The sequence below is a fragment of the Budorcas taxicolor genome, chromosome 10 (assembly GCF_023091745.1).
Source record: "Budorcas taxicolor isolate Tak-1 chromosome 10, Takin1.1, whole genome shotgun sequence".
Lineage (NCBI taxonomy): Eukaryota > Metazoa > Chordata > Mammalia > Artiodactyla > Bovidae > Budorcas > Budorcas taxicolor.
Window position 1 is genome coordinate 82418337 of NC_068919.1, and position 13780 is coordinate 82432116.

The 13780-nt window shown below is 48.1% G+C and overlaps 1 protein-coding gene across 1 annotated transcript in view; it reads right to left on the reverse strand.

Annotated features, from left to right (window-relative positions):
* Window positions 1-13780, reverse strand: part of DPF3 (double PHD fingers 3) — a 275837-nt gene that overhangs the window by 95665 nt on the left and 166392 nt on the right. Inside the window, exon 6 of the mRNA XM_052647385.1 lies at window positions 5573-5651. Coding sequence (XP_052503345.1) covers window positions 5573-5651 — 79 coding nt within the window. The remainder of the gene's footprint in view (window positions 1-5572; window positions 5652-13780) is intronic.

Consider the following 13780-nt stretch of genomic DNA (forward strand, 5'->3'; position numbering starts at 1 on the left):
CTTAGCATCGTGCTCTGCACACATAAGCACCCATTAGCAGATGCTATCACCATAATCAGAAAAGGCTGGGAGCAAAAGACAAGTGTTGGCGAGAGTGTGGGGAAGTCGGAGCCCTTGTGCACTATTGGTGGGAATGCCAAACAGTACAGCTGCTGTGGAAAACAGTACAGAGTTTCCTTAAAAAATTAAAAGGAGAATTGCCATTTGATCCAGCTGCCCCACATCTGGGTATTTATCCAAAAGAGGTGAAATCAGTATCTCAAGGAGGTATTAGCACTCTTAGGTTTGCAGCATTTTTCTCAATAGCGAGTATGTGGAAACAACCTAAATGTCCATCAGTGAATGAATGGATACAGAAATGTGGCACACATGCAATGGAACACTGCTGCTGCTGCTGCTGCTAAGTCACTTCAGTCGTGTCCAACTCTGTGCAACCCCATAGACGGCAGCCCACCGGGCTCTGCCGTCCCTGGGATTCTCCAGGCAAGAACACTGGAGTGGGTTGCCATTTCCTTCTCCAATGCATGAAAGTGAAAAGTGAAAGTGAAGTTGCTCCGTCGTACCCGACTCCTAGTGACCCCATGGACTGCAGCCTACCAGGCTCCTTCGTCCATGGGATTTTCCAGGCAAGAGTACTGGAGTGGGGTGCCACTGCCTTCTCCGAATGGAACACTAGTCATCCTTTAAAAGGAATATTGCGTTATTCAATGTACAATAACATAGATGAATCTTAAGAACACTGTGCTAAACAAAATAAGCCAGTTCTACAGAGACAAATGGGCTTCCCCGGTGGCTCAGATGATAAAGAATCTGCCCACAATGTGGGAGACCTGGGTTCCATCCCTGGGTCGGGAAGAACCCCTGGAGGAGGGCATGGCAACCCACTCCAGTATTCTTGCCTGGAGAATCCCCACGGACAGAGGAGCCTGGCGGGCTACAGTCCATGGGGTCACAAAGAGTCGGTCACGACTGAGCGACTAAGCACAGCACCAGACAGAAAGACAGGGATGGCATGAGTCTCTCTGTATGAGTTATCTAAAGCAGTCAAATCCATAGCATCAAAGACTGGAATGGTAGTGCCAGGGGCTGGTGGGGAATGGGTGATAGGAAATAGATAATTAACGAGCATAAAGTTTCCATCAAGCAAGAAGAGCAAGCTCTAAAGACCTGCTGTACAACGATGTGCCCCTATTCAACAGCATATAATGTTCACTTAAAAATTTAAGGGGATAGGTCTCAGGCTAAGTGTTTTTCCTGCAATGTAATTAAATTTAAATTAACTTTTTTTTAATGTCTTTAAAAATAGAGAAAGAAAATGATAACTTCACAAATCACTTCTATTGTGCCCCACAGAAGGGCAAATGGGTGCACTGTTCCTCCCTAAATGACTGAAACGTAGAGACAAATATTTTCCCTCTTTTTAAAAATCATCCCATCACCACCATCCTCTTTCCCATGATGCTCCTTGAACATGTGAAAGTGAAAGTTGCTCAGTCGTGTTCGACTCTTTGTGACCCATGGACTGTCCATGGAATTCTCTAAGCCAGAATACTGGAGTGAGTAGCCTTTCCCTTCTCCAGGGGATATTCCCGACCCAGTATCGAACCAGGGTCTCCTGCATTGCAGGCAGATTCTTCACCAACTGAGCTATCAAGGAAGCCCCAAGAAAGTGGAAAAGTGAGTCTCTCAGCAGGAGTCTGGTGTAGTGATGCAAAGAGAAATCCAGAGCTGGGAATAGTTAGGAAGCAAAGTGGCAAATGCCTGAAATGATCTTAAAAATACTCTAGTGGCTCAAACCCAAGGATTTCTCACACAGATCTATCCTCTGTCATCATCCCACCTATAAAAGGGAGTAAATTATATTACTGGGATTTAAAGCTATTGAGTAAATTAAAGTCAACTGTTGGGTTGCTGAATTTTATATTAGACTACTGAGTTTTATAACAATGTTGAAAGAACAGGAAAGATTCTAAAGAGAACAACTGAAACAGAAATGCAAGCCAGTGACACTCTGCCTGGAGAATTCTTGGAGCCGCCAGAACATTCAGATGCAAAAAGCAGGGAATAATGAAAGGGCTGATCAGTTACAGGCCAGAAGCCTTCGGATCTGAATGAAGTAGAAGAATCATTCCCAGTATTCCTAAGTATCCCCTGAGAAGCTCTCGAAAGATGCAGGTTTAACAACATCTCAGTTATCTTTGCACAGGTCGTCCAGGCCCACACTCTGACCAACACCGACAGCCTGTCCTACAACGTCTCGTGCAGGTACTTTACTTGAAGGGATTGAACACTCTCTCCCCTTCAGCAAGAGATTAAAAGGGAAGAAACAGAGCTTTAATCCTGAAGCTGAGTAGACTTTCAGGATAATTAATAGAGATTGGTTACTTTCTGGAAAATGAAGGATTGGGTAAAAAATAAATTATGTTTAGATGATTGAATATTTCCCTGAGATGGAATAAATTCAAGGACTGAGTGAAAGGTAACAAGTAAACTATCTATCACCTGAAGTTAGCAGGTAAGATAATATTTCAACCACTCATCTTGAAAGGGAACCTTGGACCAAGAACAGAGCAGGATGACTGTATAGGAATAGATACCAGGAAGGGTTAAATACAATCATACCTGAAAAAATAGCTAGAACTACTCCACAGAAACCTGAGAAGAGGTGGTGGGGTCCAAGGTGGCCTAATATTTTCATAAATAACTCAAAATATGCAGTGGGGATTATGTAAATCAAACACACACAATACAAAAATGGCAGGGATTGTGAATCTGTGAAGAATGAAATTTAACTACTGGGCACTGTCTTTAAATTTGCCTTTATTGAATCTTGTATATTGAAGTCACATATTATTGTATCTCTTTATGGGAACTCAATAGGGCCGAATGCAGAGTGATTTATGGAAGAAGGAATAATCAAATGCATAAGTAGAAAAGAGCACACACCTGGAGAGGCATTAGCCCCGGGGGTCAGGACAGGCACCAAGTGGGAAGTGGTTGAGACGGTGCACAGTGCGAGAGGGTGGCCAATTACTTTTGCTCTCTACAGATGCAGGTGGTGGTAAGAGGCAATGCGTAAAATAAATAAGGAAATGTGTCTGTTACTCTTTGAACCATTTGGCCTTGGTACTACTTTCAATGAGAGTGCTGAGTTTAAATTAAACCTGGAAGGGGATTCAGAGCAGGCCAGCACAGAAATTATGCGATGTATTCCTAGGTAAACCAAGAATACAAGGAGATGTTAAGAGGGCCTCCAGCACAGATGAAATGCTGAATGTTGCGTATTGGTTGGGAAAAGATGCACAAAACTAAGATGGCCTGTAGGAAAGAGAAATTTCAGGTCCTATTAAGGGAAAAAAACAATCATTCAAAGCACAGTTGGAATCATGGAAGAAAGGGCAGCTTATGGTAACACCATCCCTGGGGACATTCGAGGAGTTGACCAGACACCTCTCTACTTAGGATGCATTAGAGATTATTAAAAGCATTCCCTGCTCAGATCGGGGGTGGGAGGTGGGCCTTGCGACCTCTCCAAAGGTCATTCCTATCCCAAAGGATCACATGTCTGAAGGGCACCAGATAAAAATAAAGTCTATTAATCACTGAGCTGCCACAGTTTCCTAAGAGAGCCAGACTAGAGAAGGGCATTCCACGGCGGACCTTGTTCCATCGAGGGAGGAAAAGGGAGGCCTGTGTAGGCAGAACCAACTGCAGAGACTTCCGGAAAGCCTGTAATCAGGCCTCCCAAGCAACACAGGGAACACAGGAGGAGGAAGAGAGCCCCCAGGGAGGGGAAGGGGAAACCGCAAATGGCAATGAGAGCCCCTAAACAAAGCCACAGGAGCTGGGGGAGAGGGTGTGAGCCAGGCCAGGTGGGGACACCCACAAAGGGCATGTCCTGGATTTAACACTAAGGAGGCAGACCTCGGAGACAAAGGAGCAAAGACAGGAGCCGAGGGGAGGATGGAAAGGGGTGCATGGGTGTGTCTGGGATTATTATGGGCTGGGGACATGATGAGAGCTGGAGAGACAGAGCAAAACGTAATCCCACTGTCTGTGGAGGCAGAAAACAACCTAAGAAAATGCAGGCTTTTAAAAGAGGAATGGAGCTGCAATGCCCCAGTTCCTAAGCAGCTCTTGGCATTCCTGATAGCGGGGCTGCTCCAGCCAGACACAGCAGGAAAGCCTGCTGCTAGGGTGTCTGAAGCACCCTTCCCAGCCCTGAACCAGTCTCCAGAGGGGCTAGCATGCTTGGGTTTTGTATGTCAGAACAAAACTGAACGCCTTCCTGGAAGCAAGACCCAGGAGGAAGCAGGCACCTCTCGGCACTGCCAAGAGACATCAGACCCCCATGCCCTCCTCCCTCCTCATCCTGAACCTGGGTCACGTGGGGATGGAGACAATGTTACCTGCAGGACTTGCCTCAGGACTGTCATCTGCACGGTGTACTAAACAGTCAAACGGGGGTCATGGAGTTTCTCCAAACAGCTGTCACCCCACCAGGCACAGAACAACTTGTGGAAATCGAAAGAGGCCAGCCAAGAGGGAGGAAACACGCAGCACCCTCCGACGCACTGCCTGTGCCTCTGGCCCTGGCTCCCTCGGGGGGGGGGGGGGGGGTCCTGCAAATACCAGCAGGGTGGGCGGGGCACCCGAGGGACCACCGTGCCCAGCCCAGCCTCAGTGGTCCCACCGCAGCCCCTTCTCGCCCATGGCAGAGCTCTGCGTCCTCAGAGAGAAGGCAGAAAGGGAAGATGGTCAGGGAGGGCGGTTTCGAGGGCCGCCCCTGCCATGGAGCGAGCAGATGGCGCCCGATCTGGTGAGGAGATAACTAGGGCAAGGATCTAAACCCACCGCCCAGTGCTCTGGTGGGTGAGAAAGACAAAGCTCTCTCAGGCTGACGGCAGTCCCTCCAAAAGCTGCAGGTCTCCAAGATCCACCTGCTGCCACTGTTCCTGCGGCTCTGCCCACCTCAGTCCCTCCCCAGCTCTTTCTGCAGACCCTAAACCCTGGAGCTGGGGAGTCACTTGTCCAGAGATGTTCCTGAAGCCAGTGAGAAAGGCTGGAGATGGATCGCAGGCCATTTGTTAAACTAAGTCATCGTCAGAGAAAGATTCATAACCTGCCTTACCTAGGACAGGAGAGAGAGAGAAAAAGAAGAGAAAGGAAATTAAAGGGAAACAAATGAAAAGGCGCCGGAGCCAAGCACCTCTGTTGGAGGATTTTGAGTTATGTTTTTGTTTGTAATTCTCTGAAACAGAAAAAGAAATAGAGGATGGGCCTTACAGCGACAGAGAGAATGAAAGAGAGGGAGCCAGAGGAAAGCCACAAAGGAGGTCACTTCAGGGAAAGGAGCACAGGGCAGGGAGGCCTCCCAGGCTGGCTTCTCCCTCCTGCAGCAACACCAGGCCTGGGGGAGCGGCCAGAGGAGGTCAGGTGTGACTGCAGTGAGGTGGCAGCCAGAAGGCGAGCTGAGGTCCAGGCCCGAGAGGAGGAGTCAGCAAGCTCCGGGCTGGAGCAGCTCAGGGAAGGGTGGGGGCCACGGCAGGAAGGTGGCATCTGCTGTACTCACTGTCACAGACGTAGGGTTTGTCATGGTCTTCCTGCGAGGCGGCGTCGTGCCTCCTCCTGCCACCTGCGGAGCCACGGGCCTGGGGAGACATGGGAATATCGGGGTGCTTGTTATGCTGACAATCACTGTGGTCCCCCAGCATGTGTTCTGTGAGGCCCTGAGCACTTCACCTGGATCTCCTCATTCAACCTTATACTCCACTCGTACCTATACCAACCCCATTTTATGGGCCAGGAAACTGAGGCCCAGAGAGGCTGGGTAACTTGCCCAGATGACTCAGCAACTCACTTGTATCACTTCATTAAATCCTCACAACTCCAAAAAGCAGGTGCTACTATTATCTCCATTTTACAGATGAGAAGACTGAGGCAACAGAGAGGTGAAGTAGCTCACCCAAGGTCACTTGGTCACTAAGTGCTGAGCTGGGATGTAAACCCAAGACAGTCTGACTCCAGAGCCTTGAGCAGTCAGAATTCCCATCCTCTACTGTTGCCCCCAGGACCTCTTCCTCCAACTCCTTAGCCCCCAGGTTTGCTGACACCGCAGGTAGATGCCAAACCCACTCCCCTCGGCAGCAAAGATGGTGGGAAAATGAGAGCACGTACCGTGAGCGTGCAGCTATCACCCCAGACTCCTGTGTTCACACCCCCTCCAGCTCAAGTCTCTCAAGAGCAAGCCAGGTCCGGAATTGGGGCAGGAGCCCAGGCCCGTGGGGCACTACCCTCCCCACTTGCTCAGCCTACTCCATGGGGTGGGCACCTGCTAAGGCCTCCCTGTGTGGTCTGCCTCCGGTCCCCAGCCAGTGGCCAAGACCTTGACACCTCAAAGTCTCCTGGGGCTGGACTCTTGACACCCCCACCATGTGTGCATCTCCTAGCATCATCTGGGGGTTGTGGGGGTGGCGTGGAGGGGTGGGCTCCACCTCCAAGGATTGACAAGAGCAGCCAGATAAGGAGCTGGCAGCTCAGCAGCCCTGGGACAGTGGCTACGAGAACATGGCAGGGTTTATTTTTAGACCTTCGTGAGTCCTACAGCGGTCACGTGGGTAGCACCCTAGCCTCCTCCGGGTCATTCTCTGGTAATGAGTAGCACTAAACTCCCAAGCAGGGAAAGGGCCTGCTGGGGTCTTTGGGAACAGAGAAAGGAAGGTGCAGTGGATGAGAAATAAAACATGGCAGCACCTGGTGCGCAGGGCAAACGGGACCTGGCCTGGAAAAGTGGTCCCGGGGGGGCTTCACAGTCAAAAGGCCTGAGGTGCTCTCTCTCTCACACACACACACACACACACACACACACACACATACACACACACTTTCCCTGGGGACATCATAGTGGAAGGGCCTGTACCCCAGTCGCGTGATGTACACCCTCTCCCCAAACACAGGCAGTTCACAATCAACAACCACCTGCCAAGCTACAGCGGCCACCGCCTCCTTGGTTGTCTCTCTCCAAAACAAATTACAAAATTCCCCCTCCCTCCTCCCCTCCCCTCCAGGGAGCTTTCCCGCCTGGCCTCCCCCCCACCACCGCCACCCCCATCCCTGCACACTCCCCCCTCATCCCTGCACACCCCGCCAGCTAGCAGCCTCCTCCCCTCGCCCTCATTACGCAGAGTTGACCCCAAGAAGGAGCAGCCACCCCCTCCCCAGGCACTGACAGGCCTCCCTCCCTGCCCACGTTGAGGGTGGTCACCCTCAGCTGCCCGCGCCCCCCCCAACAACGTCCCCTCAGAGAAGCCGGGGACAGCTTGACGTGTGCAGCCCGCAGCCCTGTCACAGCCGCCTCGGAGCAGGTGAAAGCAAGTCAAGCAGAATGACAGAGGCAAAGGCAGACTCGGGGAGGGGGCTCGGGAGACTAAAAATACTTCCCACCCACCAGGGAGGAGAGGAGGGGAGCCACAACTGGGAGCAGCCCGAGGGGGAGGGGCCCCCCGTCGAGAGCCAGGGCTTGATAACGCTCCCACTGTCTCCTTGCACCTCAGTTTCCTCAACTGCAGACAGGGATCGTGGCTCCAGGGCATCGGGGACACAGGCCAGGGATGCCTCCAGTGGCTGGTATGTATATATGTGAAAGTCGTTCAGTTGTGTCCGACTCTTTGCCATCCCATGGACTATAGAGTCCATGGAATTCTCCAGGCCAGAAGGCTGGAGTGGGTAGCCTTTCCCTTCTCCAGGGGATCTTCCAACCCAGGGATCGAACCCAAGTCTCCCGCATTGCAGGCAGATTCTCTACCAACTGAGCTATCAGAGAAGCACTCTTCCAGTCTCCTGCAACATATGAAGCCTGGAAACTCAGAACCTGCTTGTCTTGCTCACATGTCACCTCCTCAGAGAAGCCCTCCTGACCAATGTATGTTCACTCATGCCTTCCATCCTGCTTCATGTCACAGCACTTGGCATTATCTGGCATTATACTGGGCTTCCCTGGTGGCTCAGATGGTAAAGAATCCACCTGAAATGTGGGAGATCCAGATTCAGCCCCTGGGCCAGGAAGATCCCCTGGATGAAGGGAATAACTACCAGTATTTTTAACGGCTTCCCTGGTAGCTCAGTTGGTAAAGAATCCTGCTGCAACACAGGAGACCCCGGTTCGATTCCTGTGTTGGAAAAATTTGCTGGAGAAGGGATAGGCTACCCACTCCAGTATTCTTGGGCTTCCCTGGTGGCTCAGCTGGTAATGAATTCACCTGCAATGTGGGAGACCTGAGTTCATTCCCTGAGTTGGGAAGATCCCCTGGAGAAGGGAACAGCTATCCACTCCAGTATTCTGGCCTGGAGAATTCCACAGACTATATTGTCCATGGGGTCACAAAGAGTCGGACACGACTGAGTGACTTTCACTTTCACTTCGCTTTTCACCAGTATTCTTGTCTGGAAAATCGCATGAAAAGAGAACCCTGGCAGGTTACAGTCCAAGAGCTCACAAAGAGTCGGACATGACTGAGAAACTAAGCACGCACGCACAATGTTATACTATATATTTGTATATAGTATATTTGTATATTTGTACTTGCTGGTTTTCTGTTTCTCCCACGTAATTGTGGGAAATGCACCTATTTGAGCCACCAGTATACTTGGAACCTGGCACAGGGCCAGCTACCTAAACAGCGCTTAATAAATGTTCGCTGAATAAATGAATCGGTCCACCAGCCAGTCAGTAACTTAATTGTCTTTGGTTCTTCTCCTCATTCTCTGTATCCACCTGGTATTGTCTTCCTTCAAAGGACATTTTAGGCTTTGCATTTCCCTTTTACTCCATATCTTAATCCAGTGGCATCAATTAACCCTTGAGCTGCTCAAAGAACTCACCAGCTAGGGTTCTACCTCTGTGTTGCCCTACCCAATGCATCCTGCATGATACTCAGACTCATGAGACAAAAGGAGAGAAGGACAGGGGCCCATGGTCATCCATTCAATCACATACTCAGTCACAGCCATCCGAAGCCTACTGATTTATCCAATGATATACTAATACCAACCCTACCATGATCACCTCATCCTCATGCTCCATCCCAGTCTTTGTTTTGATTGATCCCTGTCATGAATCAGCCTCTACTCTGCCCAGCCATATCTGGTCCATGCTTTAGCCTTGTCAACATCCCACTCCTCCAAGAATCGTCCCCTTGCCACACTATGGAGGAAAGCATCAGTTTTAAAGTCAGACGGACATATCTTTAAACACTAGCATGTGTTTTTGGACAAGTTACTTGTCTGAGTGTCAGTTTTCTCAGCCGTAAAATGGGCAGAGAAACATCTGTATTGCAGAGTTGTTGTAGAGCTCATAAGGGGGTGTGAAACCACAGGGGACAATACTAGGTCTACAGGAAGTACTCAATAAATTATTTCCCATCCTTGCCCAGTTGATTTCTCTTTCCTCTGAACTCTTACTGCATTTGGTAAGTTCACAGTCAGAAGCCTGCTGCTTTCTAATTGTATCATGACTATTAGCATTTTCTCCTCAATTTAATTTCAAGGTCCTGGAAAGCAAAGATGACAGTCCATATTTTATTATAACCCCTGACACTTAGTACTATGCAGGGCACACAGCAACCAAAGTTCTTTCTTATATACTACCTCGGTTAATTCCTACAATACCATCTGAGTTTAACCGACTAATATCATTCCCATTTGGTACTTGAAGAAACAGGTTCAGAAAAGGCTTATGACTTGCCCATAGTCACAGAGCCCGTGGAAGACAGAGGCCCAGGTTTCCAGAATCTGTTACAGAAGACTTTGAGACTGATGTCCATAAACACCACCCTCTCCCTCTGAGGACTGCCCATCTCACTCCACTCCTCCCCACTCCACCTCCCATTCACACACTGGTGGGCTATGGCAGCCATGATTGCACCACACGGCCCTGCCCCACTGGCTACTGTTGATTGGCTGACTCAGAAGTAGACACATAACCCAAGCTGGGCCAACCAGATTCTACCTCCAACAGACTTCAAATTGGAAAATAGTGCCTCTCGTTAGTACAGGTCACTTGAACTAGGGACCCAGACGTTCAGGAACTATGAAGCCATGTGCAAAGAGAAGCAGAAGAGGCAACCTTGTGAGAGAAGAGTAACGGAGGAGGAGTAAAGACCAGAAACCACCTGGGTTCCTTACTTTTTCCCTGTCCTAAATCCCTGCCACTTTCTGGTCCTTCCTGAACCTTCAAAAACTGCTCAAATCTCGGGCAATAGCTCAGCAGCTTTTCAAATACTTCCCATTTTTGCTTAACCCGTTGAGTTTTCTACAACTAAAAGATTCTCAACTAGGATAGACTCAGTCCCAAGCAGAGAGTTAGTTGCTCTATACCAGTTGTTCTCAAATAGTGGTCCAAGGATCCTTGGGAGTCGCTGAGACCCTTTCAGGGAGTCTCTGATGTCAAAACTATTTTTGTAATAGTACTAAAGTGTTATTTGAAAGTTTTCACTCTCATCCTGCCACAAGTACACAGTGGGAGTTTTCCAGGGGCTACAAAACATAATGATGTCATCAGTCTATATGCTTGTGTACTCTTAAGTTTAACATTTTTCTGCTTCTGTTTCTAACATGGGACGTATCACTGGTTATAAGCCACCAGAACAACAGCTTCGGGGGCTCTCAGTAATTTTTGAGTAAAGAATCTCTGAGACCAAATAAATATTGAAAACTACTGTTCGACACTCTTGCTATTTAAAGTGCAATGCTCAGACCAACGGCACTGACATCATCTGGGATACTGCTAACCGAGCAAGATCTCAGTCGCCACCCACCAGACCTACTGCATCAGAATTTACGCTTGAACAATATCACCAGGTGCTTTATATGCACACTAAAGTTTGAGAAGCACTGGACTACACCCTTCTGCATCATAAACACTTACTGATTGATCAACTGATTGATAACACTCACGTGGATGACTCACAGGAATTTCATGAATTTTAAAGAGCTTCGATTGTTGGGCTAAAGTTACCATAGACTTACAGTAGGGCTTATTGTTGCATTAAAGCTACCAAAGACTAGGGCCAATTATTCATTGTTGAGCCTAAATTTCTCTCACCTCTCAGGGAATCTCCGTTGTCAAAGTCAGAGAGCTATTGCCTTTGCTTGTCCTCTCCTAATATTTCACCTGTATTAAGCACTCAAAATCGGTTGTGAATTACTAATTCAATTTTAATGATGAAGAAACTGAGACCCACACTACTTACTTATTTGGTCAAAGTCACAGGGGTTACATAATTGACCCAAACTCTAGTAAGTGGTAGAGCTACGATTTGAACTCAGAGTTCAGACAAGGTAGAGACTGTTCTTGCCATCACTACCTTAGCCCTAACTTCTATGAACACACAGAGCATCTGGGGGTCTTGTTAGAGTGCAGACTCCAATTCAGCCCAACTGGGGTGGAGTTTGGCACCTGCATTTCTAAGGAGCTCCTAGGTGACACTGATGCTGAAGTCCAGGGACCACACACTGAGACAGCCTTAGACTGCATCTCAGTCCTGACAACAGAAACAAGAGTGACTATCCTCCAGGCGCCAGCAGCAGCTTGAATACACATTAAAGGGTGGCTTCATTGAGGCTGTGCATGAAGCAGTCTCCACTCCTTACTCCAGCATAGGCAGGCTCACCTGTAACTTTTAGGTCCTTCTATGGTTCCCGCCATAGGTGACATGTCCACCATGTTACTGCACAATGTAGAGCCATTTGACTGCCCCTCAGCCAGCGTGGATGGGCCCAGAACTAGCCGAGGCCCCATCTAGCTCCCTTGCTGTGTTCAGGCCTTTTCTCAACTCCCAGGAAGCTCAAATAAGACTTTTTGTTCTTTTCCTATCGTTAAACCATTCATTCAACAAACTGGCCAATGGCTACATGCTGGGCACTGGGCCATGCGTGACCCATTGGAAAAGTACAGACCTGTGTTCAAATCCTCACTTCTTCCTTACTGGGTTGAACAACCTTGAACAAGTTCTTAACCTCTCCAGAAGTAATAATATCAACTTATAGAAAAGAAAGAAGCAGTGCTGACCAAGAGAAATACAATGGGGGTCACATGCCCTTTTAAATTTTCCAATGGCCAAATTTTTGAAAAGAGTGAAAAGAGAAAAAGATGAAATTAATTTTAGTAATATATTTTATTTAACCCAATCCATCCAAAGTATCTTTATTTCAGTATGCAGTCAATATAAAATCATTAATGAAATGGTCACTGTTCTTTTTATACTATGTCTTCGAAATCTATGGCTTCCCTGGTAGTTCAATTGATGAAGTATCTACCCACAGTGCAGGAGACTCGGGTTTCATCCTTGGTCAGGGAGATCCCCTGGAGAAGGGAAGGGCACCCCACTCCAGTATTCTTGCCTGGGAAATCCCATGGACAGAGGAGCCTGGCAGGCTACAGTCCATGGGGTCGCAAGAGTTGGACATGATTGAGCAACTAAACTACCACCTTCGAAATCTGGTGAATATTTTACATCTACAGCACATTTCAATTTGCATGAGCAACATGTCAAGCGTTTGGTAGCCACAAGTGGCCGGTGGACAGTGAAGAAATGCAGAATGCAGCATAAAGGACCTACCATCACTCTCAGTAACATAGTTCTTATTGTGAAGAGCCTTGTCATTGCCTGATGTATAGGAAGTATACAGTCAGTACAGATGACTGTTGCTGCTGCTTCTGATGGTGTTCTTACAGAGAAGACACCCAATTCATATTTGCTGACTGCAAGTTCAATGCCTAGATTTCAGGGAGTAGAGATATTAAAACAACCATTGTCTACCATCTACTAGAGTAAGTTTGGTTTGGGCTAAGAGAAGGGATGGAAATCGGCCTGCAGGCATACCGCAACTGGCGTTCACAAAAGGCCCAGAAAGCCCACGTTCTAAAGTCTTCTTTAACAATAGAACCAGATCATTCATTACTTCGTAACCCCCAATGAAGTCGTGGGTCCAGGCAAATCTATCAGTGGGCATTAAGAAGACTAGGCAAAAACATGATGAGGCACTTTTCTAAGGAGAGCTCTGGCTGACGACACCCAAATTCACTGATCAGGTTTACCACCACTGAAGTCAGAACCAGTGGACAGCATACGCCTCCAGATGTGAAGCAATAAGAAACACACATCACACCTAGGAAAGAGTCTGGCCCCACCAAAAAGGTATTTACACACACACACATACACACACACGAATATCTGGAGTCTAATTGTCTCTCATCGAAACACTAGTTTTCAGGAAATAAAGAGGATCCAGGGACACGTTAGACACCACCAGTCTGCCAAATCTAGAATATGAAAAATCTATAAGACCAACCACCCAAGTTCTTCAACAAATAAATGGCATGGAGGGGGAAAAATAGTATGTATGTGACAGGGAATAGCAAGGAAGAAGTATCTTATAGAATGCAAAAGACAAGTGTCAAACTGCCAAAGCCATTTTTGAGAAATCAGGGGGAAATGATCAGGCACTGGATACCAGAATGGTGGTGGTTTGGTCACTCAGTCGTGTCCAACTCTTGCGATCCCATGGTCTGTAGCCCACCAGGCTCCTCTGTCCATGGAGTTCTCCAGGCAAGAATACTGGAGTGGGTAGCCATTCCCTTCTCCAGGGGATCTTCCTGACCCAGGGGTCAAACTCAGGTCTCTTGCATTGCAGAAAGATTCTTTACCGACTGAGCCACCAGGCAAGGTGGAGGATATTAGAATAGTTATTTTTATTAGGTATGATAATGATACCTGTTAGA